The following is a 20660-nucleotide window of genomic DNA, read 5'->3' as shown; positions in this document are numbered from 1 at the left end:
TCATAGAATTACAGAAAATATGCTTAAGTACCCTAAAATTTAGAATAAAATAGTTTGATTGAACATTTCTGTATGTTTAGACTTTTGCAACATGTACACAGTACTTATGTAATCACAAAAAGGTGTTTTTAAATATTTTTTTATTGATTTCAGAGGAAGGGAAAGGGAGAGAGATACAGAAACATCAATGATTAGAGAGAATCATTGATTGGTGGCCTCCTGCATGTCCCCTCCCCCTGGGAACCGAGCCCACAACCCAGGCATGTGCCCTTGACCAGAATTGAACCCAAGACCTTTCAATCCGCAGGCCAATGCTCTATCCACTGAGCCAATCCAGCTAGGGCACAAAAAGATTTTTATAAACTATAAAAAACTGTAAGTCGTAACTTTTAAAACACTGTAAACAACATGTATAAATATAATTATTAAGTATCCAGTCATCTTAACTATTTGTGTAAACTGAAAACAGAATGTCTCCACAATAACATTTAATACTAGCTACTAATAATTAGTTTGGAAATCCCTGATGACATATTAGTTGTAAGATGATTAGTTATCTTGCAGGTGCAATAGACAGGTATCTACAGATTTAAAACACCAAAACCCAACAAAGCTAATAATATACATAAAAACCATAGTTAACTTCAAGTTAAATATATACATTCATGTTCAAGTCCAGAATTGCTAAGATTGATTGCAATAACATAAATGAAACTCATTAACAATTCAGGCAAATGTGATCTGAATGAAAATTTCAGAATTTTCATTATAATCCTGCAGAATATGACCCTAAGACCAGGGAAGAAGAAATAACAGAACTGAGGTATCTTTTTTAAAACATATATTTTTTATTGATTTCAGAAAGGAAGGGAGAATAACCTCACAGGGCGATCCTATCTAATAATAGACAAACATGGTAATTAACCATACCTCCACTATGCTTCCGATTGGCTAATCAGCAGGATATGCAAATTAACTGCCAACAAAGATGGCAGCCGGCAGCCACGCAGCTGAAGCGAGCAGGAGTCTTGCTTGCTCCAGTGACGGAGGAAGACAAGGTTCCCCGCCTGCCGCGGCCCAGCTCTGAGTTCCGGATGCAACAATGTTTCAATTATAGAAGCTAAACAAACCCAGATACCTGCTTTCAGCCAGCCACGGCCTCAGAGCTGGAGCCGGCTCTCAGCTCCAGTGACAGCTATAGAAGGTAAATAAATCCCAGAATAAAAAAAATAAAATAAAAGAGGCAGGGAGCTTCAGTCGCCCACCAGCCTGAAAACGGCCCTCAGACCCTCACCTAGACTGGCCAGGCACCCCAGTGTGGACCCCCACCCTGAAGGGGGTGTGACCAGCTGCAAACAGCCATCATCCCCTCACCCAGGCTGGCCAGGCACCCCAGCAGGACCCCCACCCTGAAGGGGGTGTGACCAGCTGCAAACAGCCATCAGCCCGTCATCCAGGCTGGCCAGGCACCCAAGTGGGACCCCTACCCTGATCCAGGACACCCTTCAGGGCAAACCAGCCGGCCCCCACCCGTGCACCAGGCCTCTATCCTATATAGTAAAAGGGTTATATGCAAACTGACCCTAACAGCAGAACGACTGGGAGTGACTGGTCACTATGACACACACTGACCACCAGGGGGCAGATGCTCAATGCAGGAGCTGCCCTCTGGTGGTCAGTGCGCTCTCACAGGGGGGAGCTCTGCTCAGCCACAAGCCAGGCTGATGGCTGCCAGTACAGCAGTGGTGGTGGGAGCCTCTCCTGCCTCCTCAGCAGTGCTAAGGATGTCTGACTGCAGCTTAGGTCTGCGCCCCGCTGGCAAGTGGGCATCCTCCGAGGGCGTCCAGGCTGCCAGAGGGATGTCTGACTGCCAGCTTAGGCCCAATCCCCCGGGGAGCAGGCCTAAATCAGCAAGTGGTCACCCCCAAGGGGCCCCAGACTGCGAGAGGGCACAGGCCGGGCTGAGGTACTCCCTACCCCCGAGTGCACAAATTTTTGTGCACTGGGCCTCTAGTCTGATCATAAATTCCTAACTGGGCAGGTCATGCACGCCCCCTACTGGGGATCAAGCCCACAACCCAGGCATATATCCTTGATCAGAATCAAACCCAGGACCCTTCAGTCGGCAAGCCAACACTCTATCCACTGAGCCAAACCAGCCAGGGCCTGAGGTATCTTTGCTGCAAGCCATTAACTCTGTCCTAGAGTTAAGCAGTTCCAATTCCTAAAAGAAACATATGAACTGATCATGGGTAGTAGAGCAGATAGATTAAAAGGGCTTGAAAAAACTCTTCACCTTACTACATACTGCTTAACTTTCTCAAGAGCATTCATATCTCATTTTCTCCTAATAATAATGTCATAGGATAGAAGGGGAGACTATTATTTCCTCTAACAAATAAAAAATCTGTAACTCAGAAGTAAAATCACTTCCTTATAGCTCTAAAAATTGCTCTAAAAAATTCCAAAACTCTTGACTCCTAATATGGTAAACTCTAATAGGTCACATTATCTGATACAATCTAAATTATTCTAGATATTTGTCATTTTGGATCCCAATTATGAACTGGTCACAAAATACAGTGGGAAGACAAAGAATATTTTCAGACTTAACAAGTGGTGAAATCAAGTCACTGACTGGCATTTTTTCTTGTCTACAGAACATTTAGCCACAACACATTTATAAGTCTAAGTTTAAGCGATGAAACACATTTAACTCTATTAATGACGAAATGTATTCCTAGAGATGGTTCAACTTGGTTGCTTAGTTTCCTGAGATACAAACAGCTGTATATCCTGATTTTTTTTGCTGTTGTTGTTAATATTTTTCCATTGATTTTTAGGGAGAGTGGAAGAGAGAGGAAAGACAGAGAGAAACATCAATGTGAGAGAAACACATCAATTGGTTGCCTCCTGTATGAGCCCTAACCAGGTCCTGGGCCGGGGAGGAGCTTGCAACCAAGGTACATGCCCTTGACCAGAATCAACCCCAGGACCCTTTGGTCCACAGCCAACGCTCGATCCATTGAGCCAAACTGGCTAGGGCCTATCCCTGATTTTGACACAATGAAAAGCTTAGGGACACACAACTGTATCTAGTTTACTTTTTCCAAAGCTCTACAGATAAATACCAAAAAAAAAAAAAAAAGACACACACACACACACACACACACACACACACACACACAACTGTATATATAGTTCAAACACCAACAAAACTGGCACATTAAGATATTTATTAGGCTGAAAATACTACAAGTATCACATGTTAGTTTTTTCCTTCCATAGGACTGTCACATCTTTGCATCTCCAGATGTAGCCATACAGGCCTCCTTTCAATCTTCAAAAACAAAGATCTTTCCCAGTCAAGACATTCATACATATTGTACCTCCTACAAAAACTGCCCTCCCGACTCCTCCATTCTTTGCATAGCTAATTCGTCTAAGTAATTCTACTAAAGTAGTTGTACTCTACAATAGTCTCTATCAAAGAATTCTTGTTCTTTATTATAACCTATAATTCTTTTCCCCCAATTCTTTCTTTTGGAAATTGCCAAATATAATCAATAATAATCACTATACTCTTCAGCTAGATTTATCTATATTTCACATTTCTTTCTCCCTTCCCCCACACTTTTTTTTGCTCATCCATTTGAAAGTTGCAGACATTATGACATTTCACCCATACATATCAGATGTACCCCTTTAAAACAATGAACCTTCTCCTATGCAGCCACGAGACCATTATCACAGCCACCAAATTTAACATTAATATTATTGTCTGATGTACAGCCCAAATTCTCCAATTATATACAAAAATGTTCTTTAAAGCTGTTTTCCAAATCTAGGATCCAGTCAAGGTTCACACTTTGCATTTGTCATGTCTCTTTTGTCTCCTTCAATATCAGCTGTATCGTCCTTGTTTGGAGATATTTTTATTAAATATACTAGAGCCCGAAGCATGAAATTCGTGCAAGGGGCTCAGCCCTCACAACCCTGCCTTCATCCAGAAGGACTTCAGGAAGGTGGTTTGGCTGTCTGGTCTAATTAGCATATTATGCTTTTATTATTATAGGCATTTTTTTAAATCAGCTATCCTGTTAGCATGCTACACATATTGAATTTGTCTTATTGTTTCCTCATGATTAAACGTTAGGTTAAACAATTTTAGCAAAAAGCTACATAGATGCTGTGTTTACTTGTCTTTGTGCTAGTGTGTCCTTCCTCCAAAAATAACACATACTCCACAAGGGCAGTGAACATGACTCATGTTGTTCAACAATGTATCTCTAGCACCTTAAACTATATGTCCCATAGAAGATCATCAATAGCATTTGTTCAACAAATAAATTAATTCTCCGCAGCATATAGAACCAAAGTGTAGTATTTTCTTCAAGATGGACAACCAATATATATTTGTTGATATTAACTCATAATTAAGAGATAATGTCATTAGTACCCAAAACTATATTATGTGAATGTTTTGAAATTTAGTATAAATGTATTTTTAGTACTAGGTAAGTGCTCTTAACTAGAACTACATAAACTATGATTCCATCTATTTAATGGAGAATTCATAAACTGCTATCAAAAAGTCGCAGACTGTGGCCCAGCCGGCATGGCTCAGTGTTGACCTATGGCAGAAGATCAGGGTTCGATTCCCAGTTAGGGGACATGCCCAGGTTGCGGGCTCCATACCCAGTGTGGGGCGTGCAGAAGGCAGCCAATCAATAAGTCTCTCTCATCATTGATATTTCTCTCTCTCTCTCCCTCTCTGAAATCAATAGAAATACATTAAAAAAAAAAAAATCACAGACTGTGAATAGAGGGATTCAAGTACCCATAAAAAGAACCTTAGACCTAGCCAGTTTGGCTCAGTAGATAGAGCGTAGGCCTGCAGACTGAATGGTCCCGGGCTCAATTCCAGTCAAGGGCACAGGCCTGGGTTGTGGTCTTGATCCCCAGTAGGAGGCGTGCAGGAGTTAGCCGATCCATGATTCTCTCTCATCATTAATGTTTCTCTTCCTCTCCCTTCTTCTTTGAAATCAAATGTAAGAACCTTAAACTAATGTGAGGAGACAAGAGGAAATGATGCTGTCTTTTTCTCAATGAAAATAGGTTTCTTTTGTTTCTATATGATTAAAGCATCTTAATATTATAAACTATAATTCTTAAAAAACAAAAACAAGACAGAAAAAACTCTCCTAGGAATAGTAAACTGGTACATAAGCCAGACACTCCTCAAAGAGCTGAAAGTTTAATGATTACAACCTAGTCTCCTGGCCTCAGGAAAAAAGAAAACTGACTATATCATTCAAAAAGCTTAGATGCTATAACTAAACATATATGGAAAGCAATTAATGCACAAAGAAAACTTTTTAAAATATTATAATCGTTTCTGCTATGTACACACCTTCAGGCAGAGGAACTTGATGGCAGTTCTGTTGGGGCATTCAACTCCACTCTCAAGGTTGGGTTATAGTTCAGAAAAAACAGAAGCTACAAATATGAAATTCCTCAATTTCCTCCCCACTCTTTCCCCCTAAACCTATCCACAAAAGTATGTATCTAATTCACTTCTTTAAGGAGGACATGGTTGTTCTTCAGTATTATAGAGAGATCTCACATTAAGGATTTCACTTGATCGCCCTAGCTGGTTTGGCTCAGTGGATAGAGCATCGGCCTGCAGACTGAAGGGTCCTGGGTTCAATTCCGGTTAAGGGCACATGCCCGGGTTGCAGGGACAGCCGATCAATGATTCTCTCTCATCATTGATGTTTCTATCTCTCTCTCCCTTCCTCTCTGAAATCAATAAAAAAATATTTTTAAAAAATAATTTCACTTTATCATTTTTTTCTCCTTTCCTTTCCCTTCCCTTTCCCTCCCCTTTCCCTTCCCTTTCCTTTCCTTTCCACTTATTGATTTGAGTGAGAAAAACACTGATTTGTTGTTATACCTATCTATGCATTCATTGTCTCAAGATTAATATGAAAAAACTAATTGTATTTCTATACACTAGCAATAAACAATCTAAAAATGAAATTGAGAAAAAATTTCCAATTGCAATCGCATCAAAAAGTACAAAATACTTAGGAATAAATTTAACAAAAAGGCATAAGGCTTGTATAATGAAAACTACATAACAACAGAGAAAGGAATTAAATAAGACCTATAGGTTTGGAAAGACATGTTCATGGATATTAACATTAAGATGACACTATTTCCCAAATTGAGCTACAGACTCAATGCAATTATCTATCAAAATCCCAGCTGACATTTCTGCAGAAACTGACAGACTGATCCTAAAATTCATATAGAAAAGAAAACCCGTAATAGCTAAATAAATATTGAAAAGAAAAGAAAAAAAGAGAACAAAACCAGAGGACTCACACTTTCCATTTCAAAATTTTATACAAAGCAACAGTAATCAAGATGTTATGATATAGACATTAAGGACACAAAAATCGTTGAAATTAAACTGAGAATCCAGAATCAAACCCTTACCCTTATGGTCGATTGATCTTTGGAGATTGTCAAAACAACTCAGTCAGAAAGAAGAGTCTCTTTCACATTTACACAATGGAATACTATGCAGCAGTAAAAAAGAATATCTTACCCTTTGAGACAGCATGGAGGGACCTGAAGAGTATTATGCTAAGTGAAAGAGTCAGAGAAAGACAAATAGCATATAATCTCACTTATACGTGGAATCTAATAAACCAAATAAATTGAAAAATAATTCCAAACACATGATAGCATGCAACAGACTGAGGATTCTTAGAAGCAATGGGGGGGGGGGGGGGTGTCAAACAAAGAACTTATATGCATACTAGAAGCCCAGTGCACAAATTTGTGCACCAGTAGGGTTCCTCGGCCTCTCCTGCGGCCTCTCCTGTGGGAGTGGGCCTAAGCCATCAGTCGGACATCCCCCGAGGGCTCCCATGTGTATATTTTTATTTATAAAAATGTCAACTTTGCATACTGCTCTGTAACATGCCTTATTTTTAATTTAAAAATATATTAGGAACATCTTTCCATATCTAGATTTCCAAAACTAGATTTCTATAGCATCTTTTTATTTATTTTTGCTATTTAATATACTTTAATTGAACTACAAATGACATATAACATTACATTAGTTTCAGGGGTAGTACATAATGAGTCTATATTTGTATATCTATATAATAAAAGCCTAAGCGACCCTTACGGCAGAACAACCAGAACGACTGGTCACTATGATGCACAATGACTACCAGGGAACAGATGCTCAACACAGGAGCTGCCCCCTGGTGGTCAGTGCACTCCCACAGGGAGAGTGCCGCTCAGCCAGAAGCCAGGCTCATGGCTGGCGAGTGCAGCAGTGGTGGCAGGAGCCTCTCCCGCCTCCACAGTAGTACTAAGGAAGGAGCAGCGAGTCAAGGGGTGAGGAGCAGCGAGCAGATGAACAGTAAGGAGCAAGGGATCCTGGACTGTAAGAGGGATGTCCGACTGCCAGCTTAGGCCCGCTCCCCGTCCCGGACTGCGAGAGGGTTCAGGCTGGGCTGAGGGACCTCCCAGACACTGCACGAATTTTGTGCACTGGGCCTCTAGTAAGTATATAGATACATAGAAGTGTACAATATAATCAGTACCTTACTTGAAGGAAAATAAGAGCATTTATCCTATAAACCAGTGTTTAACTCTGCTCTATGTTTACATTCTAATAAATCACAAAATAAGGGATGCTTGGTCCTAGCACATTTCAACAGGATTATTTTATCTTACCTTCTGAAAGAGACAGACATAGGAATCAAGCAGAACCCTTTGAGTTACAAGAACACATTTTGAAACCACTGTTTCAACATCAAAATATTAACTAGAATCTTATGTTCCAAAAAAACAGTGTTTACAACTAAGTGTTTACAACTAGCAGAAAAAAATACTCCGTAATAATAACCTAACATCACAGAAGTAATGTGAAAAAATAGGAAGCAATATTGGAATTTACTAAGATTCTGGAAAGGGCAACTCATTTTGATGCTGCTGAAATACGATCAGACAAATCCACCTTTTGCAAAGCAAATTCATCTTTTCCACTTCAAATTCACCTTTTCAAAAGCAAATTAATCTTTTTGCTAAGCAAATTCAACTTTTGCAAAGCAAATTCATCTATGCACTGAAGGGTCCAGAGGTTGACTCCAGTCAAGGGCACATGCCTGGGTTGTGGGCTCGATCCCCAGTAGGGGGCATGCAGGAGGCAGCCAAGAAATGATTTTCTCTCATCATTCATGTTTTTATCTCTCTCCCTCTCCCTTCCTCTCTGAAATCAATAAATATCCTATATAATAAAAGCCTAATATGCAAATTGTCCCCTCATCCAGGAGTTCAACCGGAAGTCCGACCACTCGCTATGACATGCACTGACCACCAGGGAGCGGCATAGAACATGGCAGGCATCGGCGACACGGCGCCCAGGTGGAGGGCTGCAACCTCTTGCCAGCTACCTGGGGGCGGGGTGATGGAGACGGAAGTGCAGTGAGAATGCGGGGTATCTGCCAAGCTTGCTCTCACTCCCCCTGATACTCTCCACTGGGACACCAGGGTTCGCACACTGGGCAAGCCCCTGCGCTCAGGTACAAGGCGCCCGCAAGGAACCCACTCCACAAATGCACGGCCTCTTCCGGGTGAGCTGGACCGCAGCCGCTAGGCCTGCAGGGGCTGGTCATGCTCGCTGTCGGTTCACGCAGGAGCCGATCTGCGAGGTCGGCCGGGAGATCGCGCGCTACCTGCCTGGCTTCCATGCGGCATCGCTGGGTGGACCAGAAGCCCACGATGCACCCCAGCCCCTGGCGTCCAGCCATGCTCATCGCATCTCCACATGGGGATCATGTGCTGTGACTCAGGTGGAGGGGGGTGCGCAGGGACCTGGGGGCCTAGAGGTCAGCTGGGACCTGCCCTTCCACACCAGACACTTGTGCTTCAATCGCTGGCCAGGCCTAGGAACCACACCCGTGCACAAATTTCATGTACCGGGCCTCTAGTATTACATAAACATCACCATAATAAATCTTGGTGTGTTTTTGTTGTTGTTGTTGTTGTGGCTTTTAATCCTCATCCAGGGATATTTTTTACATTGCCTTTTTAAGAGTGGGAGGGAGGGAGGAAGGAAAGAAAAAGATCAATGTAGAGGCACATTGACTGGTTGCATCTGCACAAGCCCTGATCAGGGCATGATGGAACCTGCAACCCAGGTATATTCCCTTGACCGGGAATCTAACCCTTGACTCTTCTGTGAATGGGCCAACAGTCTAACCACTTAGCAACACAGCCCAGGACTAATAAATCATGCTAACCTCTATCACCAGCTACAAATTTATTTCTTGTGATGAGAACTTTTAAGATTTACTCTTAGTAACTTTTAAATATGTAAGACAGCATTATTAACTACTAGAGGCCCGGTGCACAAAATTTGTGCACTAGAAGGGAAGTCCCCCCCAGCTTGGTCTGTGCCCTCTCACAGTGCAGGAGCCACGCAATCGATTGTCCCAAAGATGTAGGCCCCACCCACCCATAGGGGCTTCTCGATGGATTGCCCCAAAGAGGTAGGCTGGAGCTGCGGGACCCCGCCTCTGCACCAAGCACGCAGCATCAAGCCCCCACCCACCCACGTTCAAGCGCACTACACACGCAGCCTCCTGGTGATCACTCGTTACAGCGTTAGGGCATCATGCTGTAACAGGATAGTCACCACGCTATATGTTACATCTACACGACAATCTACACTAATGAAAGAGAAACATGGTAATTGCTGTACGACCGCTACCCTTCCCATTGGCTAATCCCCCTGTCACTCACAGAGTAGGGCTGAGATATGCAAATTAACTGGCAGCCAAGATGGCAGCCGGCAGCCAGGCAGCTGATGCGAACAGGGAGGCTTGCTTGCTTCAGTGATGGAGAACTCCAACGTTCCCCGCCTGACTTGCCTGGCCTCTCAGCTGAACTCTAAGCAACTACGTTGCAAATATGGAAGCTAAAAAAAACCCCAGAAACCTGCTTTACTCAGCAGGGCTTCAACCAGCCGGACCGCAACAATGTATTAAATACAGACGGTAAACAAAGGCCAGAAACCTGTTTTCAGCAGCCGAGGCCTCAGAGCTAAAGCCGGCCCAGAATAAAAAAGAAAAAAAGGAGCGGTTGGGAGCTTCAGTCCCAGCCTGAAAACAGCCCTCAGCCCCTCAGCCAGACTGGCCAGGCACCCCTGAGGGGACCCCCACCCTGAAGGGTGTATGACCAGCTGCAAACAGCCATCATCCCCTCACCCGGACTGGCCAGGCACCCCAGTGGGGACCCCCACCCTGAAGGGTGTGTGACCAGCTGCAAACAGCCATCATCCCCTCATCCAGGCTGGCCAGGCACCCCAGTGGGGACCCCCACCCTGATCCAGGACACCCTTCAGGGCAAACCAGCTGGCCCCCACCCGTGCACCAGGCCTCTATCCTATATAGTAAAAGGGTAATATGCCTCCCGGCACCGGGATCAGCGTGACAGGGGGCAGCGCCCAAACCCCCTGATCGCCCTGCGGCTCTGTGTGTGACAGGATGTGGGGCCCCAAACCCCCCGCCCCCTACGGGCCCTGCTATGTGTGTGACGGGGTAGAGCCATAACCTCCCCATTGGCCCTGCCCTGAGTGTGAGAGTGGCGGCGCCCCAACCACTTGATCGGCCCTGCTCTGTGGGTGATAGAGGGCAGCGCCCCAACCCCCCCGCCCCCCATGGGCCCTGCTCTGTGTGTGATGGGGTAGAGTCATAACCTCCCCATCTGCCATGCCCTGAGTGTGACAGTGGCGGCGCCCCAAACCCCTGATCGGCCCTGCTCTGTGGGTGATAGAGGGCGGCGCCCCAACCCCCTGATCCGCCCTGCCCTGAGTGTGACAGGGGGCGGTGCCCCAACTCCCCTATCGGCACTACTCTGTGAGTGACAGGGGGGAGCTCCTCAACCCCCTGATTGGCCCTGCTCTGTGCATGACAGGGGGAGCTCCCCAACCCCCTGATTGACCCTGCTCTGTGCATGACAGGGTATGGAGCCCCAACCCCCCTGATGGGCCCTGCTCTGTGCGTGACAGGGGGTGGCGCCGCAACCTCCCCATCAACCCTGCCTTGAGTGTGACGGGGGCAGTGCCCCAACCCCCCAATCGTCCCTACCCTGAGCGTGACTGAGGGTGGCATCGCAACCTCCCGATCCGCCCTGCTCTGTGCATGACAGGGGGCGGCACCCCAACTCCTCAATCGGCCCTGCTCTGAGCCCGACCAGGGGCTGCACCTAGGGATTGGGCCTGCCCTCTGCCACCCGGGAGCAGGCCTAAGCCAGCAGGTCGTTATCTCCCGAGGGGTCCTAGACTGCAAGAGGGCACAGGCCGGTCTGAGGGACCCCCTCTTCCCCCGAGCGCACAAATTTTTGTGCACCGGGCCTCTAGTTTATTTTATAACTGATGTTTGTACTTTTTGACCCCCTTCAACCATTTTGTCAGCACTGTCACCACTCCCCCTACTCTGGCAATCACCAGTCTATTTTCTGCATATATGAGCCCAGGTGTTTTTTGGTTGTTGTTTTTGATTCCACATGAAAGTAAAATCATACAGTGTATGTCTTTCTTTGTCTGACTTATTTCTCTTAATCATAATGTCCTCAAAGTCCATCCATGTTGTCTGGGTGATATGAAGATTTTAATTTAAATTTTCTATGATTGTATGTATAGAAAAATGTTTGTATTAATAATACTTTAAATGGGAGCTGAAGGAGTTGAAACTTTTTTCAAGGTGCTCGTCTACATACATCTCGATGATATAAGGTAAGATAAATAAATGGCTTTTGCTGTGTTTTTAAATAGGAAAAGTCTTGACCATATTTCTAATATGAAAGGAAAGTATCAAAAGGTAACTGAAAACACAATCAAAGAAATAGATTCTTAAATATAAGGGAAAGACTAGCCTTGAATCAGAGAAAGTACATTTCTTCTGATGTGAGGAAGGGTGCATTAATAGTTAAATTGGTAGACTTGAAGATAGCAAGTAGAAGCAGTTTATGTCTGATACAGTAAATTAGGACACACCCTTCAAATTTGTTCTATGAAGAGGCCAATTTAAAAAAAAATGCTTAAAAAAAAGCCAGGAATTGTAACTATGCTGCAATGCATGAAATAACTGTAACTCCCCAAAGAAACAGTAGACTAGATTAGCAGGTCCTGAGTATGGTTCCTAGACCACACTAATACTAAGACATTATTTACCTTTTTCACTCTCACTCTCCCAAAAGTGTAGAGTGGCATTCTGAGGCTAAACATGTGATGATTTCACTCTGAAGACTTATGGTATATACACATATGTACTCTTTCTATTTTAAGTTTCTATTTTAATTTCTAATACAGTAAATATTGATAGAGATAACCCACATAAAACTTCTTGTGGTATTCAATAATTAAGAGTGTATTCTGGTCCTGAAACCAAAAAGTTTACGAACCACTGCATTAGAAATACTATAAAAATGTTCTTAATTTCTTAGATCTTTGCAAATAACCACTTTTGTTTATTCCTCTCTAATGAGCATCAATAACACTGAGATGACAACATATATCTTCAGCCTGTTTTGGGAAAAGAAAAATCTAAGTGATGGATTTAAATAACTGTCAAAAATGGAAAAGAACTGAAATCTAGAGAAAAATAGGGAAGAAAAGGACACTCAGGAGAAACGACTTTGGGAAGGATTCTATCCCCTTGACAATTCTCATCATTAACCTAATGGAAAAAGTGCCCATTGTTTTCATTATAACCTAAATCTTATTTTAGTTTTAGAAAGTACCTGGAAGGTCATTTACTTCCTAGCTAATGTGAAAAAACTGCTTCTTATAATATCTCTAAATAACATGTTCATTAGCCTCCACTTAAACACATCCCTGAAAGGAGAATTCTGTATCTCACCACACCTAAATGCAATTTTATAAAACATCTAATAGTACCCAAGAGAAATGGAAACACATGTTCACACAAACCCTGTACACAAATGTTCATAGCATTATTTATTATAGCCAAAAAGTAAAAACAACCCAAATGTCAATCAACTAATGAGTAACAAAATGCAGTATGAAATATATTTTGGCCATAAACAGAAATAAAGTACAAATACATATTACAACATGGATGTACCTTAAAACACTATGCTAAGTGAAAAAAGCCAGTCACAAAAGGCCAAAAATTGTATTATCCCACTTATATGAAATGTTCAGATTAGGCAAAATATAAACACAGAAAATAATTTATTACACAGAAAACAGATTAGTGGTTGCCATAAGTATTAGGAAAGGGGCGAATAAAGAATGACTGATAGTAGATACAGATTTTAACTTTAGGGTAATGAAAATGTTCTTTAGTTAGATAATGGTGATGGTTGCACAACTCTGTGAATACATTAAAATTTTTTCACTCAATTGTAGCTTAGAATGTAATATACATATGAATTATCCTATATAATAAAAGGGAAACATGTAAATTGACCGTCCCTCTGCTACGCTCACCGGCCAATCAGGAGTATGCAAATTAACCCGACAAAGATGGTGGGTTAGTTTGCATACACAGGTGCCAGGTGGAGAGCAGAGCGGAAGAGCCAGAGGAGAGTGGAGCGGCTTGGGGAACTTGGCTCCCCAAGCCGCCAGACAGAGAGCAGAGAGGGAGAGTTGGTGGCTTGGAGGACTTGGCAGAGTGGGAGGCCATGGGATGGAGACAGAGCAGGAAGGGAAAACCAAGATCACAGGGAACACCAGGAATTCTGGGAATAGTAGTTTTGGTGGCAGCCCCAGGACCAGAAACAGAAGCCCAGAGTGCAGGGAGCACCAGGAATGCTGGGAATTGTAGTTCTGGTGGCAGACGGATCTCCTAGACCAGGGGTGGGCAAACTTTTTGACTCGAGGGCCACAATGGGTTCTTAAACTGGACCGGAGGGCCGGAACTAAAGCATGGATGGAGTGTTTGTGTGAACTAATATAAATTCAAAGTAAACATCATTACATAAAAGGGTACGGTCTTTTATTTCAATAGTTTTATTCATTTCAAACGGGCCGGATCCGGCCCACGGGCCGTAGTTTGCCCACGGCTGTCCTAGACCAAGGGTGGGCAACCCCTGGCACACGTGTCAAACATGGCACGCCAGTAATTTTTGCTGGCACGCGAAACCCTCTCTTATAATCGTCCATTTACAATTTTTTTCTTAATATCGACTTTTTTATTTTTCAGATAAATTCAGTGTAGGTGCACCTTAGATAAATGAATAATTTTACATGACAAGTTATCTTAAAGACCATAGACATGGATTGACGAGAGAGGGGAAGAGCAATTTCTATGCCTCTGCCTTAACTCTCCCTGCCTTCCTAGATCCGACCAGTGTTTTGGTTTCATCCACATACGCTTGGGAATCTTTGTTCTCAGTGATGAATTTTGTTAAGTCTCGTAATAGGAGTAGCCTGACGGATGAAAGTAGTAGCTCGTGCATATCTCTGAAGGTCACAAAATATAAACCTGATGTAAAATCTCTGTCATCAGTGATGCAGCAGCGAAAGTCCCACTGATAATATCAAACGGAGTTATAAAGTTTTCTGTCAGACTATCAGTGTACATGTATACATTAAAAAATAGCCCTGACCGGTGTAGCTCAGTGGATAGAACATCAGCCTGCGGACTCAAGGGTCCTGGGTTCGATTCCGGTCAAGGGCATGTACCTTGGTTGCAGGCGCATCCCCAGTAGGGGGCGTGCAGGAGGCAGCTGATCGATGTTTCTCTCTCATCAATGTTTCTAACTCTCTATCCCTCTCCCTTCCTCTCTGTAAAAAATCAATAAAATATATTTAAAAAATAAAAAATAAATGTATTTTTCTTCATCATATATTGTGTTTTTTGTCGCTCAAATGAATTTTATTATTTCTTCAAGGTTCTTCACATACGTACACCTTAAGCGATATCAAGTAGGCGTAACATGTTCTCAAAAAATTAGGGTTGGCACGCAGAAGAATTTTGAGTCAGAGATTTTGCTGGTTTTGGCACGCACTCACAAAAAGGTTGCCCACCCCTGTCCTAGACACTAGAGCAGTGGTTCTCAACCTTCCTAATGATGCGACCCTTTAATACAGTTCCTCATGTTGTGGTGACTCCCAATTTCATTTTTAGAAATTGAACATAAGTAAAGCATAGTGATTAATCACAAAAACAATATGTAATTATATATGTGTTTTCTGATGGTCTTAGGTGACCCCTGTGAAAGGGTCCTTCAACCCCCAAAGGAGTCGCGACCCACAGGTTGAGAACCGCTGCACTAGAGCAAAGTGAGCCTGGAACAAGTTACCGTTGCAGTAGGGGATAGAGGGAAAGCAAAGGTGAGAGACATAAGTAAAATCAGAGTTGCTAGGAAACATTAAAGGGAAGATATCCTAAACTTCCAGGAAATCTCCACCAATGAAGCAAAGAAAAAAATATGGCTCTATTATTCTGTGAGCAACAAACCAAACTGAGTTGGGGGTCTCAGACAATTCGCTCATATGATTGTAAAGACAGACAGAAACTCCCAGATTGGAGAGGGCTCCCCTGAGGGCTCTCAGATTGGAGAGGGTGGCAGGTCGGGCTGAAGGGACCCCCCCCCCACAACCCCCAGCGCACGAATGTCGTGCACCAGGCCTCTAGTCTATATATATAAAAGCCTAAGCGACCAGATGACCAGCCAGTAGTTATAATGCACACTGACCACCAGGGGGCAGACGCTCAATGCAGGAGCTGCCCCCTGGTGGTCAGTGTGCTCCCACAGTGGGAGCGCTGCATCACTCAGCTGACCATTGGGTACCAGAGGCCAGGCTCATGGCTGGCGAGCACCACTGCGAGCCTCTCCCGCCTCCACAGCAGCGCTTCCAGCAGCCTGCGAGGATCAGGCCGAAACTGGCAGCTTGACATCCCCTGAGGGGTCCCGGATTGCAGAGGGCGCAGGCCAGGCTGAGGGACCCCACCAGCGCATGAATTCATGCCCTGGGCCTCTAGTGTACATATAAACATGGTATGTGCTAATACATCTAACTAAAGCTATTATTTTAAAAGTGTACAGGATTTGTGAATTTCACCCAACTAGCATGGCTCAGTGACTGAGTGTCAACCTATGAACCAGGAGGTCACAGTTCGATTCCAGGTTCAATTTCAGTCAGGAGAACTTACCCAGGTTGCAGGCTCGATCCCCAGTGGGGTGCGTGCAGAAGGCAGCCAATCAATGATTCTCTCTCATCATTGATGTTTCTATCTCTCCCTTTCCCTTCCTCTCTGAAATCAAAATATATTTTTAAAAAAGATTTGTGCATTTCAGTATGTGTAAATTTTACCTTAGAAAAACTTTAAAATAGAAAACACGGAGTGAAATGGAGGAGTAGAGGTATTGATGAAATAAGCCTGGGCACAAAAAAGGTCGTTATACTATTTGTGTTTTCTTTGTATATGTTTGAAATTTTCAAAAAGTTAACTTATGTGTCAAAATAACAAAGTAAAATTTTTAAATATAAACTTTCCTAACATCCATTTTTGCTGCTTTTCAACAAAAGAAACAGAATCTTACATCTCTTAAAAAGACCAGAGAAGTTGCTATTTTCATTATTCTTTTGTAATGTTATATGAAAACTGATATATGACAAAAGATATGATGTGTGGCAAAAATGAAAAAGACTTTATCTTAAAAATGTACAAAGAGAATTTCAACCTCCTTACAAGATATTTCTTTACCCTTGGGTTCCTGGGTTTCCATGGTTAATGGATGTGATAATTCCTAATCAATGGGTGCAATAACCCTTAATATTGTACTGTCCAATACAGCAGCCACTAGCTACTTATGACCATTCAAATTTTAGTGTTGTTTTTAAATACGTTTTTAATAATTTTCAGAGGAAGGGAGAGGGAGAGAGAGAGAAGCATCTATGATGAGAATCATTGATCGATTGTCTCCCTCCTGGAGATCGAGCCCACAACCCGAGCATGTGCCCTGACTGGGAATCGAACTGTGACCTCCTGGTTCATAGTCAACACTCAACCACTGAGCCACACTGGTCAGACTCAAATTTTAGTTTTACTTAAATTATAAAATCAGTTCTCAGCCCTGGCCGAGTGGCTCAGTTGGTTGGAGTGCTATCCTGTGCTCCAAAGGGTTGCAGGTTTGATTCCTGGTTGGGGCACACGCCTAGGTTGAGGGTTCAATCCCTGGCCAGGGCATGTACCGAAGGCAACTAATTGATGTTTCTCTCTCTCTCCTTTCTTCTCTTTAACCATGACCTCAGATGAGGATTAAAATAAATAAATAAACAAATAAAGTTTTCAACCTCACCTAATAGTTAATTAAACTAAATTATAAATTGTTTCTAGTGTTCAACATCCACAAGTGGCTACTGGCTACCATAATAGGTAAAGCAAATAAAGATCAATCAGTGCAGAAAGTTCTACTGGAGAGTACTCCTAATACATAAAAATACCCACAGGGAAACTTCCACATTCCAATTTGGGGTTATTGCACTGTATCAATAAATAAGTCCTGGAAAACAGTAGAAACAAAGCATAAAAATATCAAACAATGAATAGCATTTGTGGAAGTTTAGACTAAATAAAACAGCAAATTTTACTTTCAGAACCACCAAGCTACAGATGTTGGCAATGGCAACTCCTCAGAGGCATATTTCCCATATGTTAAAATAGATTATTACTATACTGCCAGTTTCCTAAAGTCAGATGTAAAGATTATGATGAAATATAAGTTGAACAAATTATCCTTTCAGTCAAGGGTCTAATAAAAAGGTACATTTATAAACCATGACATCAAAGCACCCACAGTAAATATACAGAATAAAATCCCTTTCCAAACTGAGCTCTGAGGCAACAGGCACATTTTAAAGGATTATTAAATATATTTTGTTTCATCAGAAAAAAAAAGTTCATTTCTGCACTTCTAGTTCTGAAATTGTGTGTGCTTTCATCCTAATAGGTATAGATTTCCGTTAATGCCCATTAACATGATATGCAGTATCAGGAAACAGGTGCACTCTAAATTCAAATATTTTAGAATATTTTTAGTACCTTAAAAGAAACTGAAGGTGCGCAAATTGAAAATGTGAATTATACATTTTTTTAAATTAAGGAACCTAAAAACAACAAAAAAATGTCGCCTTGTATCCCCTCTCAAGCTATCACTGTAAATGCTTGCAGTGTGAATAACACTCTAAATATCAACAATAGGATGCTCTATGTTAAGACACTTAAAATCAACTCTTTCCTTGCCAAAACTACTGGGCACCTGAAACTTTAACTCAAAATGGCTCCAATTAAAGCATTTCAAACCTTTAAAAAGGTCACTTAAGGATCTAAGTATTTGCTTTGGCCACATTAAATACCTTTAAATTCACTGTCTTTGTAATCCACTGCCAAAAAAGGAATGAGAGAGAGAGAATGAAAACATGGAAATTGAAACCAGCCTGCAGGCAAGGTATAAAGGAGGGTCACCTGGAATCAATCTGAAGGAGAAAGTTACTACTACCGGAGCATCTGGAGACAAATTAAATCAGGCACTATTTACATATTTCTAGTTATGTACTGACCTCACATACACTTTCTTACGTTACACACAGACCCACCTAGGTTTCCACATCTGAATTAGTAAACAGGGTCTACCTTTAACTGAAGTTACAGGCTTTCAAGAACAGAATAACATCCCATATCCTTTTTTCCCCATTGTTCACGAACCCTCCCCGTTCGTCAAAATCACCCCGATAAACCCATCTGTCCCCCTCGAGTTGCTTCCAGAACAAAAACTCTAGCCACCAAGGACGCCAGGTTGTAAAACACAGAGTTCAGAGTTCTGGCACTGCCACGATACGTTAAGAAATCTCGGCGAATTAGTCCCAATCCCAGCTCAAACCATCACGACCTCAGTTGTAAAAAAAAATTAATCAATCAATTAATACAAATCGGCATCCCGAGCAGGGATCTGAGGTGGACTGAATGACACTGAACAACTGCCTCCGACTGCTGGTGCGCTCCCAGCGCGAGGTGCCTCCTCCCCACCCCAGACTTGCACCTCTGCCCCTCGGAGCTCTCGGGGTCTGCTCCCGGGCTCCGCTCAGTGCTCCCCGTACCCCCGCATCCACCCTGCCCTTCCACTGCACCCCCTTCCTCCAATTCCATGCACTCCCCGCACCCGCCCGGCCCAGGCAGCCCCTCCCCTGAGCACCCCACGTCCCCCTCGGCCCCGATTTCCCCACGGCTCCTCCCCCCGGTTCCCCTCCCCTTCACCCCCAGGTTCATCCTGCCCCTCCAACCGCCTGCTGCCCCCAGGTTCCTTCCTGCCCCTCCACACACTGCTTCCCCGCCTCAACGTTTCATCCAGTTCCCCCAACCGACTTCCCCAACGCCCAGCTCCCTCCCAGAGCCTCTCTGTTCTCCAGCACCCAGCGGACTGCTCCTTCCCATCCATTCTTTTCATCACATACAACGCGAACGCCAAGCACCCCCAGCCCCGGGCTGCAGCCGCCACCCCCACCTCGATCCTCCATCTTTCCCTTTTCGACTTGCTTCCTTTCTTCTCTCCCTCCTCCCCCGCCGCCCTTCTCCTCCGGAAGAGCCCGCTGCCCCCCGGCCCCAGGTCTCTCACCTCATTCGGTCACTTCAGTGGTGCCAACCGCTTCATACAGGAAAAAACAACCAAGCACGTCCCCGTGGGCGCTTCCCCTGCGAGTCCGAGCGCTGGCCGGGCACCCTCCCCGACGGGCACCCCGCACAGACAACACGCACAAACCACGGTCCTGAGGACGAGCGACGGGGGTCAGCGCGAGCGTTCCCACACCGGCCTTAAACACAGCCAGCTTCGCTACAGCCCTTCGCCATTTTGGTTTCCCGCGGACTGCCGATGCATTCTGGGAGCGCGCAGCGCCTCCGCGGCCGAATGGCAGCCCGGCAGGGCCGCGCGGGGGCGGGGACTGCGCGGCGAGCGCGGAGGGACACCGCGCCCTGCGTCTGCGGCCGACGCCGAACAAAGAGGGACTCTTTAACGTTGCGGTGGACTGAGTCCTTCCGCCGCCGGCGTTCGCACAATAGTGAGTGCTGCGCTCCCGGCCGCCGGCGGTGCTCCTGCGGCGCCTTCCGTAGAGGAAAGCGTCGTGTCCCGTATACATTGCTCGCTGCACCTTGCCGTGCCGGCTTCCTTTCCGGGGAGAAAACTTTACGTTTCTTCTTGTCCTCATCCTGAAGTCTGCTGCTGGAATTTCCTTCAGCCGGCGGAAGACCCGGGATGTCCCAATTAAATGTATTCAGCGGTGATGGACCAGCCCCAGATTCCTTTCTGATCGGGAGCTGCTTGTATAGATTTTTGGACTTTTTTTTTTCCCCCACTGACGATGAAAGGTTTTTCTGTGTATCTGCCTTGCAATCGTTCCTAATTGTAATGAAATCTGAGAATAATCCCGTGCAAAGTGCTTTATTTTAGGAATACAAACTTTTTCCTACAAGGGCAGACCTGCCAATAGACTGCTGCGGACAGGGGTCCCAAGTGACAAAGTGCACGCTGGTCTCTCTCTCTCCAACTTAGATACAACCCAGCTCCTCTTAGCAGCCACGCGTGGTCCCTTTGCTTAT

The 20660-nt window shown here is 44.1% G+C and overlaps 1 protein-coding gene across 5 annotated transcripts in view; it reads right to left on the bottom strand.

The window, feature by feature from the left end:
• MTF2 (metal response element binding transcription factor 2) overlaps positions 1 to 19952 on the bottom strand; it is an 81717-nt gene extending 61765 nt beyond the window's left edge. For all 5 annotated transcript variants that reach the window (XR_004973923.1, XM_036348338.1, XM_036348340.1 and 2 more), the window contains exon 1: positions 19681 to 19952. Coding sequence is in view for 1 of the 5 variants with exons in the window: in XM_036348339.1 (XP_036204232.1) it covers positions 19681 to 19685 (5 nt within the window). In the remaining 4 variants the exon portion in view is untranslated. The remainder of the gene's footprint in view (positions 1 to 19680) is intronic.
• Positions 19953 to 20660: the final 708 nt, after the last annotated feature.

This window comes from Myotis myotis, unplaced genomic scaffold (assembly GCF_014108235.1).
Source record: "Myotis myotis isolate mMyoMyo1 unplaced genomic scaffold, mMyoMyo1.p scaffold_m19_p_2, whole genome shotgun sequence".
Lineage (NCBI taxonomy): Eukaryota > Metazoa > Chordata > Mammalia > Chiroptera > Vespertilionidae > Myotis > Myotis myotis.
The sequence above is the reverse complement of the archived record's forward strand: the minus strand, read 5'-3'. Positions and strand labels throughout refer to the sequence as shown.